The following is a 15,132-nucleotide window of genomic DNA, read 5'->3' on the forward strand; positions in this document are numbered from 1 at the left end:
AAAAAAAAAAAAAAAAAAAAAAAAAAAAAAAAGCACGAACATCATTCTGGGATGTATTAGCAGGAGTGCTGTCAGCAAGACATAAGAAGTAGTTCTTCCGCTCTACTCCACGCTGATTAGGCCTCAACTGGAGCATTGTGTCCAGTTCTGGGCGCCGCATTTCAGGAAAGATGTGGACAAATTGGAGAGAGTCCAGAGAAGAGCAACAAAAATGATTAAAGGTCTAGAAAACATGACCTATGAGGGAAGTTTGAAAAAATTGGGTTTGTTTAGTCTGGAAAAGAGAAGACAGAAGGGACATGACAACAGTTTTCAAGTACGTAAAAGGTTGTTACAAGGAAGAGGGAGAAAATTTGTTTTTCTTATCCTGAGCACAGGACCAGAAGCAATGGGCTTAAATTGCAGCAAGGAAGGTTTAGGTTGGACATTAGGAAAAACTTCATAACTGTCAGGGTGGTTAAGCACTGGAATAAATTGCTTAAGGAGGTGGAATCTCCATCACTGGAGATTTCTAAGAGCAGGTTAAACAAACACATCAGAAATGGTCAAGATAATACTTAGTCCTGCCATGAGTGCAGGGGACTGGGCTAGATGATCTCTCAAGGTCCCTTCCAGTTCTATGATTCTATGAAATGTTGGCAGGGGAGCTACAGGAAATGATGGGGCAGAGGGTAGAGAAAGAATCTTCTCATATGCTTAAAGTTCCATTAACAACTATTTAGTAAAACTGTCAAGGTTTGGGGGCATAAACCATGGATGAGATTTCTCACTGGCCCTGTCAGCAACTACATATTGCAAATATTTTAAAGCATGACTATTATCCCCATTCCACTATAACAAAATATACATTGGGATAGGAGCACTGAGGAATCACATAGCAATTGTGTGGCCTACTAAAAAGACCACTGGACTGGGACCATTCCTAGCTATGCCATTGGCCTGCTGAGTGACTGCAAGCAAGCCACTTCACTCTCTGTGCCTCAGTTTCCTATCTGTAAAATGGGGATAATGCAAAACTTTTTGAGATCTATTAATGAAAAGCACTATATAAAAGCTAGATCTTTTGATCACTACCTAGCCATGGGAGCACATCAGTTGCAAACTTAGCTGAGAACTACAACTGCCTTAATGACCACTAAACTTCCACCACCAACTAGTTTTTGTTTTAAAAAAAAACTAGGGAATTATGAGGCAAAAAACTTGATTAATGCAGAGTTAAGGTTTATGCTCTGGAAGGGCACAAACTAAGTACAGCAAAATTCAAACTTCTGAAAACCAGGTAATATAGAGATCAAATAAAGGTCTATACAACATACATTCTTGCACTCTGCCTTTTCACTATAATGGACAGGAATTACTTCACTTGCCCTACACTCAAACACCGAGTCCACTCCCCTGACAGAATACCACATTTGTAAAATTTAACGATTTCATATCTTTTTAAGGCCCCTTCACACTTGCACACAGGATACTACCTAACCCTATACTTTTTCCTACTCATCATTAAATCCACGGACTGCTTTCATCACTACTGACAATACCCATGGCAAGAGAATCCCAGTGCCCTGCTACTGACACAATCCTGCCTCGAAATGATGGAGACTGGAATCTCAAGGTGCATATCTCTCTTTCCTTTGATAAACACATGGGGAGAATCCAATGCAGATCTCCTCCTATCACAATCACAGCTCTTTCAAGCTATTCCAACTTATTCCACCACCATTCAGCAGTTACACTTAACAGTGAAAACAGCTGGAATGCATGCCATTCCAATGGCTACTGACAGTTCCAGGGGGACAGAGTTAAGGTTCCATAGGTGTTTACCTTAACTCTATTTCCTTGTTTTAAGAAGTCTGACTTTTGCTGAACTTGATGTTCTGGAAGGGTAAGAGCTATCACCTGGCAACCTGAACTGTGCATTAAATTTTCTGCCATTTAGTATAGCACAAAGTAAAGCTTCCAGGGGAAAAAAAAGCTAATCAAGAAAAAAAAAAAAAGAGTACTTCAGGGAAAAGTACAATAGAGACATCTCTGAACATCAAACAAATTCAACTATCATCTCTATGCTGACAACTCACAGATCTACCTCAATACGCTGTACTCATCTTCTCTCCAAACTAAAATCTCAGTCTTTCGGACATCTCTTTCTGGACGTCTGTCATCTTAAGCTCACAATGACTAAAGCAGAGTGCTTAATCCTCCCACTGCCCCCATGCCTAACCCTTCCCCAGACCTTCCCAGTATGAGTGACACCACCACAACCAACAACCTCCCTGCCATAGATCTGTAACCTGGGTGTTATCTTTGACTTGGCCCTCTAGATCCTCCCATCCAGGCTGTATCTAAATCTTGCTGATTTTTCCTGCTTAACATCTTTTAAGATGCTTCTTCTCCATCCACACAGCTAAAAGTCCATTCACTCCCTCATGTCCTCACATCTTGAGTACTGTAATATCATCTCTGGCCTTGACAAATGCAGTTTTACCCTACTTCAGCACATTGCTACAAAATCATTCTCTTGGCTAGTCACTTTGACCATATCACCTCTCTTTGCATCTCTCCCCTGGCTCCCCACTGTCTCAAATACCTCAAATACCAACTACTTGTGTCTATTTTAAGGCCCTTCACTGCCTATCCCCACCCTCAGTAGCATCGCTCATAAGCTATCAAGAGCTCCCACCCCTGTTCTGCCAATGTTTCCACCTTCAACACCCAGGGTACGTCTATAGTTATCTCCGGGTTCGGCGGTAAGCAATCGATCTTCTGGGATCGATTTATCGCGTCTTGTCTAGACGCGATAAATCGATCCCGGAAGTGCTCGCCGTCGACACCGGTACTCCTGCTCCGCGAGAGGAGTACGCGGAGTCGACGGGGGAGCCTGCCTGCCGCGTGTGGACCCGCGGTAAGTACCTTGTAGTTCGAACTAAGATACTTCGACTTCAGCTACGTTATTCACGTAGCTGAAGTTGCGTATCTTAGTTCGAACTGGGGGGTTAGTGTGGACCAGCCCCCACTTGTAAAATTTCCAAACAAGCACTTTCATGCTTTCTCCTAAAGCATGGGAAGGGTGCTCCATAAACATCAGCAAAGCCACCTGATAACCCCCTTCAACTCCCTCCCTGAGATTCTCTTCTGCCAAGATGCCTACAAAAAAAACCTTAACATTAGGCAGTTGGTGCGCTGAAACCACGGACTTCCAGCTTTGTGCCCCCCCCATCAGTCTGTACCCATCTATTGTCGCTTATCTCAGATTGTCAGCTCTTTGGGGACAAAGATGTTTGTATTACAGTATGTGCTTGTAGCAGAATGAGACCCTAGTCCTTAACCGCTCTTCTAGGTGCTATCGCAATACAAATAAATTAAAATAAAAAATTAACTCTGCGGGGTAAGTGGAGGGAAATCAGGATTATAGGGTAACAGCTTTCTCTTTACTAAAGATACCATCTGCCCTGGATTCTCACTCTTGTAGAGTAAGCTAGAGCAGTGATTCTCAAACTGTGGGTTGTGACCCCAAAGTGGGGCATGACCCCATTTTAATGGGGTCACCAGGGCAGGCTTTAGACTTGCTGGGGCCCGAGTCTGGGGCTGAAGCCAAAGCCCGAGGGCTTCAGCTCTGAGTAGCTGGGCTCGGGCTTTGGCTTCAGCCCTGCATGGGGTCCTGTAGTAATTTTTGTTATCAAAAAGGGGTCACAGTGTAATGAATTTTAAGAACTGCTGAGCTAGAGGAACGTCTTCAAAAGGGAGAACTGCTGCAGTGCGATGCAACTAAGCCAATACCAAGTGTTAGCAGAGAAGCATATATAGATGAACAGATCCAAGGTACCTCTGTAAGCTCATCATGCACAGCATGCCATCCAGTGGAATGAGCCCAGAACCAGAGAAACAACAACATGCAGAAATCGATCAATAAATAATGAGCACATCCTGAAGTAAAAAACCTCTCTTTTTGTAGAGTGAAAGAATCCAGCCTCCTCCATCTTGCAAATGAGTTCTGGAGTATGGAGAGATCAACACAGAATTCCCTCCTGGAGGCTGAATCCAAGCAAGAGTGCCTTGTGAAAATGTGAAGGACAACATGGCAGCTTTGTAAATGTCTACAATGGAAATGTGAAATCAACAAGAGACTGAAAAATCTACAGGAAGGAATACACTGCAGGAGGCTGTCCAGTTTATGAAGACTGATCAAAGGACTATTTTGATATATCACAGGTTGCAAAGAGAGAGACAGTATTCTTTATCTAGGGCAGTGGTTCTCAAAGCTGGTCTGCCGCTTGTTCAGGGAAAGCCCCTGGCGGGCCGGGCTGGTTTGTTTACCTGCCACGTCCACAGGTTCGGCCGATCGTGGCTCCCACTGGCCGCGGTTCACCGCTTCAGGCCAATGGGGGCTGCGGGAAGCGGCGCGGGCCAAGGGATGTGCTGGCCGCCGCTTCCCGAAGCCCCCATTGGCCTCGAGCAGCAAACCGCGGCCAGTGGGAGCCGCGATCAGCCGAATCTGCGGACTCAGCAGGTAAACAAACCGGCCTGCCCGCCAGGGGCTTTCCCTGAACAAGCGGCGGACTGGCTTTGAGAACCACTGATCTAGGAGACAAGCTGGCAGTGTGTTTCACCTAAGGAAAAAAGGATCACAGCCAGACCTGGCTGAAAGATCTGTGGGATGAACTTTGCTTTATAAGACATGAAATTATTAAAAAGTCTAAGTACTATAATGCATATTATAATTGTAATCATTTGTTCCCTATATTTCTATTTACTATTGTTTGAATCTTCCCTCTTTTTTAAATCAACTTTTGTTTTTACTATATCAAACACATCTAAGTTCTGTGTATTAAATGGAGTGGTGATCAGAGGCTAATCTAGTAAACTGGAGTGTATAACTTCTTTGGGAACAGTGTATCTGTGAATATTGGGAGCGTACAGTGAAACGGGCTGGATGCTCAGAGGTTAGAGTTTGGCTATTGCTAGCCTGCAGAAGGACAGAGGTGCCTGCGCAGACTGAGGGGAGTGCTTGTGTTGCCCATGAATAGTGGAGTCAGGGACTGACCCATGTCAGGCACAGACAAGGCTACTTCACATTAAGGGGAGGTGGTAGTGAGGTGCCTCACAACCTGGGTACCTCCAGGAAGCATCACAATATCCCATGATAAAAAGAGTTTTTTAATTAACTAATTTGGGGGGTGGGGGTGGGAAGGAGTGATTAAGAGCATCTAGCCCCATGTAATCCAGATGGTAAAGGCCTACAAAGACAGGGGCTGACCTTGGACCAGTTCATTAAAGGCTAAAACAGCTATCAAAATGTACCCGGATGCACTCATTCTTTAAGACATACTCAGGAAGATGCGTATAGCAGCTTTCGTACAGGACAAGTAAAGGAGTCCATATGTCCCGACTGCACCAAACTTCAGGTCTTTCCATTTGGAACTGTAGGCCTTTCAGGAAGGTTTTTTGAGATGCTAGGAAAATGTTCCACCTGCTCAAAGTCACCATACCTCTGGTCAGGAGACAATGTCAGGGAGAGTTCCTGGTTTGGCATTATCAAAGGTCAGACTCCCAATCTATCTGCAATCATGTTATTCTTCCTTGCTAGACATATAGAATCAAGAGATGTCTTGTGGGGCAGAGCCCACTCCCTACATGCAGGGCTTCCTGATGTAGGAAGTGGCAAGCTGGTGCTTCCCTGCTTGCTTGTTTGAAAATTGTTTCACAATAGTACCCAGGGGTTCCAATTATGGCTCAAGCTTCATTGTCCTAGGCACTGTCTACACAAACAGAAGATGGTGCCTGCTCCTCACAGCTTACAAGTGATATATCTGGATATAAAGTAACCCTGCGTGGGCTTCCAATCCCAGTCTAGTCACAATTTGGACAGCAGAAGTTTGTACAGGCGGCCAAGAGATGAGGAATCTCTGACACATACAAGGGACCGTGTCAGTAGGCTTATGTGATGGCTTTTGGAAGATAGAGGCAGGGATAAGAAGGAGATGCCACATTGCTCCCAGCCACTGGAGCAGGAGGACAGCACAAGATAATAAGGTAAAGGAAAATATGTGCCAAGAGATCACTTGTTGAAATGTTAAGATAATATCTGTAGAGCAAAAGTGCTTGGGCATACAAATTGAATTATGTAAATGGAAAGGCCAGTAAGCTAAGGTTCCATCAGATCAGTGAAGATACCATGAAGCTTAATTCTTAAAAATTAATAAATTTAGAAGCTGAGACCTGCAATGTTACCCTGAAAACAATCACTAGAAAACTTGTTCAACATAATGATTTCTGCAATACCCATGAAACCATTACCAAGACTTCTTCTAAAATTTGCCATAGTAAACCGACATCACTGATCATACCAAAAAATTTCCTCACTCTTACTTATTACTGAAAACCTTAAAGGCCAATTCTAAACTATAACACTACTGTCAGTCTGACCTGCAATTGAATGAAACTGAGCCATAATTTATCCCATCCATGTCATCTGAGCTATCACTCTACTTTTTCACAACAGCAGGACAATGCAAGGTATTTGACCAGATTAGATTAGAACACCAATAATGCTTACAAGTTTGTTAGCAATGCATACAAAGATCACTGACCTGTTGATGAGAGAATTTTACTTTGGGGTTGTTGTCAATTTCCCATAATCCTTCATTAAAGCCTTTTCTTTTATTTGGTTTACCGTATTTATCTTTATTTTCAGAATATGGGAATATGTCCTTTGGTCCCAAAAATGCCCTGTAAGAAGTGAAAAAGGAAAAATTAACAGGTAAATTTTTCTACTCCAACAATTCATTTTAAATTCTTAATATTGCCATATGAGAGAGAGAGAGAGAGACACACACACACACACACACACACAGACAGACAGATACACTAGATATGTAGAAACCAAACTCAGTACTTAAGTATTTGAAGTGATGGAAGCAGTAGGGAAGTAAAGAATAAGAAAAAAAAAGGAAACAGAGGGAAGAGTCCTTAATTCTTGAAAATGTCTTGAGATAGCCTGAAGCCATAATCTCCTATACTAAGGAAACTATCTTGCAACAATAAGAAGTTTCTGCTCTAAGAAAATGTAATTAAAGACTCATGATATTTAAGATGCGCATACTGCTTTCAGTGTATTATGTAGTTGCCTTAATTATATTACACAGACAATCCATATGCAGTTTCCACTGTTTGTATGCATTTTGCACTAGTATAACCCTCTTTTCAGTACATACAGGCACAGGAAGAGATTTTAATTTGTGCTAACTTAAAATACTTAAAGAAAATATGTTCTCAACACCTGTGCCTTTAGTGCATAATACATCTGCAGAATAGGAAGCTTATCTAGGAAAATCAAAATGAAAAAACAGGTTGCAAGATCATTATACTTTTAAAAAGTGTGAAAAGCATTTTTACTTTTAAATGATAGTAGCTCAGAAAAGTCAGAGTATGGGGCTATAAAAAGATACACGTTATCTGATGTACTATATTCCATCCAGTCAGTAAACTTTTCTACTTTAGATATCCAGAAATACTTACTCATAGATTTTACCCAAACCAATAAGTGATTTCCTTAATTAGCAGCTGAATGTTAAAAAAAAAAAAAAAAAAAAAAAATAGAGTAAGCAGCAGTTTTTTGGATTTTTTTTGCTGGAGAGACCAAAAAGAATCAGTATTTCCTCACTATCTACCTCCCCATATTTGTTGTTTTAAAATATTTTTTTTCAGTCATGTAGCTTTTTGTCATCTCTAAGAACTGGCCTTCTCAGAGTTAACCAGCAAATACAAAGGGCATTAGAAGTGGCCTCTTCAGAAGTAGACATCAAATATAAAGGGCATTATTAGTGCTTCAGATGTACAACTACATCTCCTTTTCCTTTTAGTACCTTTCCCGTTACATCAAAACCACAGTATCTAGTGTGTTCCTTTTTCCAAGCAGGACCTGGGAGAATAAGATTTAAAAATAAGTACTTAATACCGGTATTTCACTTCACGCTAAAGGACACTAAGACACAGTAAACTTCTCTTTGTATTCCTAGGTTTCCATGTTAGAATTTCATAGTGCCAATGCATGTGTTGATAATAGCACAATTTAAGAACTCAGTGATATTTCCTCATGTTCAAACTTGTGCCTACAACCAGCTCAGTTCAAAGTATAAACCCAAGACACAATCACTTAAAACAAGGCGATTTTTTTTTTTAATTTATGAAGCAGTGGTTCAATACATAAATTCCAATAAGCTCCACTTTCTTTCTTTTCCACCATCTATAACAAGATCTCTTTGACACAGACGTCCTACTCATCCAGGTCAGTGGTTCTCAAAGCCAGTCCGCCGCTTGTTCAGGGAAAGCCCCTGGCAGAGCGGCGAACCGCCGCCACTGGGAGCCGCGATTGGCCGAACCTGCGGACGCGGAAGGTAAACAAACCCCGCCAGGGGCTTTCCCTGAACAAGCGGCGGACCGGCTTTGAGAACCACTGATCTAAGTAACAAAAGAAGAGTTACAGATCATTTAGGAGACTTTTACATTCGTAGATTCCAAGGCCGGAAGGGACGACTGTGATCATCTAGTCTGATTACTTGTACAACACAGGCCATAGAACTTCACGAAAATAATTCCTACAGCGTATTTTTTAGAATATCCAATCTTGATTTAAAAATTGTCAGTGATGGAGAATCCAACATGATCCTTGTAAATTGTTCCAATGGTTAATTACTCTGTTAAAAATTTACACCTTATTTCCAATCTGAATTTGTCCAGTTTCAACTTCTAGCCATTGGATTGTTATACCTTTCTCTGCTAGACTGAGGAGCCCATTATTAAATATTTTCCCCAATGTAGATACTTATAGATTAATCAAGTCACCCCTTAACCTTCTCTTTATTAAGCTAAGTAGATAGAGTCAAGGAGCTCAATCACGATAAGGCACGTTTTCTATCCTTTAAATTGTTCTCATGGCTCTTCTCTGAATCCCTCCAATTTATCAACATCCTCTTTGCATCGTGGGCATCAGAACTGGACACAGTATTCCAACTGTGGGCACACCAGACTTATATATTTCCTACTCCAACAGTACATATGCTGTCCACAAAAAGTTTCAAGTGTTAATTTTATGGAATTTCTTTAAGCAGAAACTTTTGCCTATGACTAATCACACACACACACACACAAATTTTTTGGGGGGCTAATACAACAAAAAGATATTAACAAATTTCCACCAGCGGAGATGGACAAAACTGAAACTAAGAATATCAATATGTTTATTATTATTTTGCTTCTAAAGGTACTATATCAGATTGCTATACGGGAAGGAATCCAAATGAAGAGAAGATCATTAACAATTTCAACAATCACTTCCCATTCACTGCAAACCAGGAGACACTCAAACCTAAAGTTGCATGAAAATTATCATGCAAGTTCACACTAACGGTTAGTAAACTGCAAACCACTACTATGTTACATAAAAGTTAGGAAATAATTGTTTGAGGGTTTTTTCTGGCTTTGTGTGGTTCTTCTTCCCCAATCCTGGCCAGAGAGAAGTGCACAAGAGAGCTTTGGAGCCAGGAAACAATCACTCCTTATAATATTCCAGAAAGATTGTTTTGCATGATGAAGCTAACGCTTGATGCCCTGGAAAGTAGACTGCCTTCAGTTTTATAAAATTTAGAGCAATGTATTACATTGGTGCAGTCCTGTGAAAACTCTGAAGGTATATCTTGTGGGGTTCTTCATAGGCACAGGGGCCAGCATGCTGCATGCACAAGGCCAAAGTGTATAAAATTATTCAAATGAAAATGTACAGAAAATTATTAGCTCCAACTATTATATGGTGAACCCCTGATTTGCCACCTACTGCTATATAGGTTACATAGCTCAAGTCAAACAAAAATTAGATAGGCCCCATAATTAGTATATTCCCATACTGGTGGGTCTACTTTCTGATGGTCATTCGATGTCCTCTGCCTATAATGTAGGCAGAGATGCAATAAGAAAGAAAGAAAACAGACCAAGCAGTATCGGAGTTGCACTTGCCACTAATTAAATGTTCAGGAGTAGGAATGAAGAACTGGATTAGGAATAAAGATTAGAAGGAGAGAAATGGTGGGGACAGGGGAAACATATTGCACACTGCAACAGTGTAAGGTATGAGAGCATATGAGAAATTTGTAATAATGTAACAGTGAATTTACCATACTACAAAACATAGGGTGGACCATATTTTAATTTTGTAGCAGTAATTTTTTTAAAAAGCGCCTTAGTTAGGAGCCTAAATCACATTTGAAAATGGAACGTTGGCTTTTGAAAATTTTGCCCAAGATCTTTGAATGTTATTTATGTAGGCTCATGCAGATTTCTTACTGCTCTACATGTGATCTGTGCCCCTAAAATCAATATGCAGGTGCATTCTGGAATACTAATGAAAAGCAGCAAGTGGTGGAATCAAGAATGGCATCAGTGCGGGAAGAAACAGATGGGTGGTATTCTTATTCATATTGCTGTAGTGCCATAACAAACCAAAAAGGGTTAAGCTTCATTGTACAGAACTTAGCTCACACACATAGGAAGACATGGTCCCTGCCCTGAAGAGCTTTCAATCAAATTTAAGACAAGATACAATAAGCGTAAACAAACCTGATTCTGCAGAGAGCTGTGAGGGAGGATAGGATAGGATAGTGATAGGAATTGGATAAAATGAACCAAATATGCACACAATATAACAGTTCTAACTTTTTTTTTTTTAAATGAGTATAAAGTGGAAACCAAGTCAGTGGGGATTGCTGCCGTTTTTGTTTATTTAGATCCTATAATTTAAGAATTACAATTTTCTTTTCTAACAAAATGAAGGACGAGGATGGCCAAGACCAAAATTAATACTATAGTTCAGCAATTCTCAAACTGTGGGTTGGGACCTCAAAGTGGGTCATGACCCTATTTTAATGGGGACGCCGGGGCTGGCCTGACTTAGACTTGCTGGGGCCCGGGGGCCAAAGCCCAAGGGCTTCAGCCCTGGGTGACAGGTCTCAGGTTACAGGCCCCCTGCCTGGGGCTGAATCCCTTGGGCTTTGGCTTTGGCTCTCCTGCCTGAGGAGGCAGGCCGGCCTTGGGCGGGCTCAGGCTTCAGTTACCCCTCCTGGGGTCCTGTAGTAATTTTTGTTGTCAGAAGGGGGTCACATTGCAATGAAGTTTGAGAACCCCTGCTATAGTTTAAGAAAAAAAAAGGGGGGGGGCAGTCACTCAAGTCATAACAACTCTGTTTTTATTGACTAGGAAAACAGCTCCCGGACATCTCATGGAATGATTAGTCGGTATTTCATGGTAGATGTGAAGACCAAGTAGACTTCTTTTAAGCTGCCTATCTTTTTGATAAAGTTTAGGTGAAGAAAAGTTTGCCTATTTCTGAATATCATTTGTGAATGCCTCACATACAGGTAGGCCATGAAATTACTTTTAAGAAATTCTGCAATGAAAGTGATGTGCTCTTTAATCTAAAGAACTTACGTCTCATGTGTTCCAAAAAAGAAAATAGGCATTTTATTTGTAGGAGGTTTCACTGCTCCATCAGGAACTTCATCCACCTAAGGGGAAAAAATTACATTATGATAACTAAAATATTTAGTAACAATCAAAAACAGTGTGGGGGGACATTTAAAAATGTCATTAAATCTGAAAAAACACAATGCTATAGAAAATTTTTTACCATACAGAAATCTCAAAGATGTTTCTTACAATGTAATAGAATGCAGATATCAAGTGTGACTTTCAGATTGATGTCAGCAATCCTTGTATCAGAGGTTCTCAAACGGTGGTCCGCGGACCGAGCTCCCTTCAGGTGGTCCACGGATAGTTCCCTCTAAGGTGTGCGCCTGGGCGGCCGCACGCAAAAGAATGAAGGGCCACCCACCTAATTAGTGGAGCCATGCAGGCGTGGCTCCACTAATTAGGTGCCTGGACCCTGGAGAAGACGCACATGTAAGGTGAGGTGGTGGCCTTGGGGGGAATAGGGGTAGGTGTGAGGGGCCAGTGGGGTGAGAAGAGGAGATGGGGGGGAATTTGGGACGCGCAGGGCTGTGGCGGCCAGAGAAAGAGGTGACTTTCCCCAGCTCCAAGGTTGCGGTGAGAGACAGCCCTCCTTCCCAGCCTCAGCTCGGGGGCTGCCGCAGCGGGGGAGAGAGGGCATATCCAAGGCATTAGAAAGGTAAGACTACCGATATTAAAATATGAGTTATGTGCTTTTATTTGTAGAACAAAAAAACTATTATTATTAAGGGTTTTTTTTAATATAGCACTTTTATCCCAAGCGCTTTACAATAGTTAGCTAACGTACAAACAACTTTTGGAAAGATCATTAAGTGGTCCGCCGAGACCCTCAGCAATTTTCAAGTGGTCCGCGAAAAAAAAAAAGTTTGAGAACCACTGCCTTATATAACAAAAAATCCAATAAATGTCAATATACTTCAAAATTAATGTGTGCTTAAAAAAAAGTACACACTATGGTTAGTAGTAGTATTGGCTCCCTTAGACGCAGTATCTGCTCCTCCAACTGCCACCTCTTCCACAACCATAGCAATGCTTCTCACCCCATTGAACTGATGACTTGCACTAGCACAATTAATTACATTTAAGAGAGAGATAGGACACTAAAAAAATCTTTTACAATTCTTAATCCAGCACTGCATAAATATAAATTGTACACTAATCTTTCATCTGTAATCTCAAAACCACCAACTGAAGTACTGTACGGCAGTCTCAGAAACTTCCATTGCTTTAAAGCAGGGGTCGGCGACGTTTGGCACGCGGCTCGCCAGGGTAAGCACCCTGGCGGGCTGGGCCAGTTTATTTACCTGCTGACGCGGCAGGTTCGGTCGATCGCGGACCCCACTGGCCGCGGTTCGCCGTCCCGGGCCAATGAGGGCGGTGGGAAGCCGCGGCCAGCACATCCCTCGCCCACACCGCTTAGAATACTTAGTGGTACTCTTGCTCCTACAGGTTTCAGAGCATAACACACACCTTCACAGCAGTATTTTTTTGTCAAATAAGGCCCCAGCTATTTGGGAGGAGTATTTGATGTTGTCCAGACCCTTGAATACTCCCACAACTTGTTACGCTACGATACTATAGTCTTCATTACTAACGTCTAACTTGAGGGTCACCTACTTAATACAACAATGCAGTGCCACTTGATCACAATAAAATGGTAAAAAATTGAATACTTTGTTTTGTCTGTAAATATCTGCACTCTTTCCACCCCCAAAAAATGCTATGTAGAAAAAGTTTTAGATGACTGAATGTAACACTGAAGGAAGTTCACTAAGAGATGTTTGCTGCTTCAACACCCTCTCTCAGGGCTGGTCGACACTGGGGGGGGGGGGAAATCGATCTAAGTCTAAGTATCTTAGATCGAATTACCTGGGGTCCACACGGCGCAGGATCAACGGCTGCGGCTCCCCTGTCGACTGCGCTACCGCCGCTCGCTCTGGTGGAGTTCCGGAGTTGACGGTGAGCGCGTTCGCGGATCGATATATCGCGTCTTAACGAGACGCGATATATCGATCCCGGATAAATCGATTGCTACCCGCCAATATGGCGGGTAGTGAAGACGTACCCTCAGTAAACTCAATTTAAAAAGTTGGTGTATCACAGAAAATCTCCCATTGGACTTTGGAAAAAAGTCACAGAAAGCTAGAGGAACTAATGAGAGCTGATGAAAATATTGCCATGTATGTTACAAGTAGAGAAGCTTAAAACGGGGGGGAGGGGGGGAGAACCACAGAGTAAAAACACAGAGTGTGGCTTACTTCCAGCAGCACCAACAGGTTGGCCCCTCCACATGAGGGAAACTTGCTCATGTGCTATATCCATCTACAGATACACACCCCTTAAAATGGGAAACAAAAACTGCACCACACAATCCCCCACCCCACCCCAAGACTAACGTTTATCTGCCATGGAGCGATGGACTGAAATGAGGATGGAGGGACCCGTAGGGAGAGCGCAGGTGAGAGGAGGAGGCGACGGCGGCAGGGGGGGCTTACCCTGGCTGGCCAATGGGGATAACCTTTCATCTTGGCAAAGATCAAGTCTCCGGGTTTGAAATCTCGGCTCATGTTTTCCAACCGATGTGGCGGCTGTAGCTGAGGCGAATGGCAGAGGCGCTCCCAACCGCCCGAGATCCCGCTGCAGAGGTGGACAAGGCGAGTCAAGGGAGCGGTGTCTCCCCTCAGGGCAGCCCCGCACCCCGGCTGCGGGCGGGCTGCTTCCAGGCAAACAAACCCACTCCCCACCGCATCCCGGCTGCCCCCTCCCCTGTGCGCGCAGAGCCCCCTCCCTTCCAACGCGCGCAGCCCCCCCGCCCGTGCGCGCACCCACCTTCCCAGGCGCGCAGTCCGCCCCCCCACCCCGCCTCGCGCGCAGCGCCCCCTCCCAGGCGCAGCGCCCCCTCCCCTCACCGACTTCGCCTCCGCGCAGCCCTCCCCTAGTCACCCCGCACCCCCCTCTCCGGCTGCCCCAGGCCAGCGCTGCTCCCGTCCCCGCGCGCCCAGCAGAACATCCGCCTCCATCTCACCAGCTGATCCGGGGAGCCGCTGCGAAACGGCCGCCTGCGCCCGCTTACCTGGCGCGGCCCCGCAGCCCGCTTCCTCCAGCCCACAGCGGCCGCCGCGCTGCCTCCCGCCAGCCCGGCCCACACCAATTAACACGGGCAGGAGGGGTCGCAGAGTCCTCAGATCTCTTGGGCGGGGGGGGAGAGGGGAAAACGACAGAATTGGTTCAACTCTACCCGTGTGAGAGAGCCGGAGGAAGCACGCGCCCAACCACCTCCCTCGGGAACGGACCCCGACAAGCGAGGGAGCGGGGACTGGGAGACGCTAACGCATCTACCGCCCCCTCCCCACGGCGGAGAAATGGTGCGCTCCTCCCGCGGCGGCGGCTGCTGCTGCTAGGTAGGGAGGCGGGGCTTGGGTGTCTGGTGCTGCTGCAGCTCACACACTGCCTGGAGGGAAGGGGGGGCAGGACGGGGAAGGGGGTATCGGATGCTGCTGCTCACTGGGGAGAGTGGTCTGGTCCCTGATGTACAGGGAGCTGCTGGCACAGGTAGGCAGCGGGCCACAGGCGCTGCAAGGCTAGCCCTGAAAACTGTCCTCGTGCAGCTCCTGTACC

At 44.2% G+C, this 15,132-nt stretch overlaps 1 protein-coding gene across 3 annotated transcripts in view; it reads right to left on the reverse strand.

Annotated features, from left to right (window-relative positions):
• The window catches only part of PSIP1 (PC4 and SFRS1 interacting protein 1), a 61,578-nt gene extending 46,749 nt beyond the window's left edge, over positions 1–14,829 (reverse strand). For 2 of the 3 annotated variants that reach the window (XM_024211077.2, XM_024211080.2), the window contains exons 1-4: positions 14,588–14,650; positions 14,010–14,151; positions 11,476–11,552; positions 6,588–6,726 (exon numbers count right to left, since the gene is read on the reverse strand). In XM_024211077.2, the coding sequence (XP_024066845.1) occupies positions 6,588–6,726; positions 11,476–11,552; positions 14,010–14,081 (288 nt within the window). In that variant the 5' untranslated portion in view covers positions 14,082–14,151; positions 14,588–14,650. Of the gene's footprint in view, positions 1–6,587; positions 6,727–11,475; positions 11,553–14,009; positions 14,152–14,587; positions 14,651–14,752 lie in introns of those variants that run through there. The other variant, XM_024211079.2, reaches the window with a different exon arrangement.
• Between the last annotated feature and the right edge of the window lie 303 nt (positions 14,830–15,132).

The sequence above is a fragment of the Terrapene carolina genome, unplaced genomic scaffold, assembly GCF_002925995.2.
Source record: "Terrapene carolina triunguis isolate 2854851 unplaced genomic scaffold, T_m_triunguis-2.0 Scaffold113, whole genome shotgun sequence".
Classification (NCBI taxonomy): Eukaryota; Metazoa; Chordata; order Testudines; family Emydidae; genus Terrapene; species Terrapene triunguis.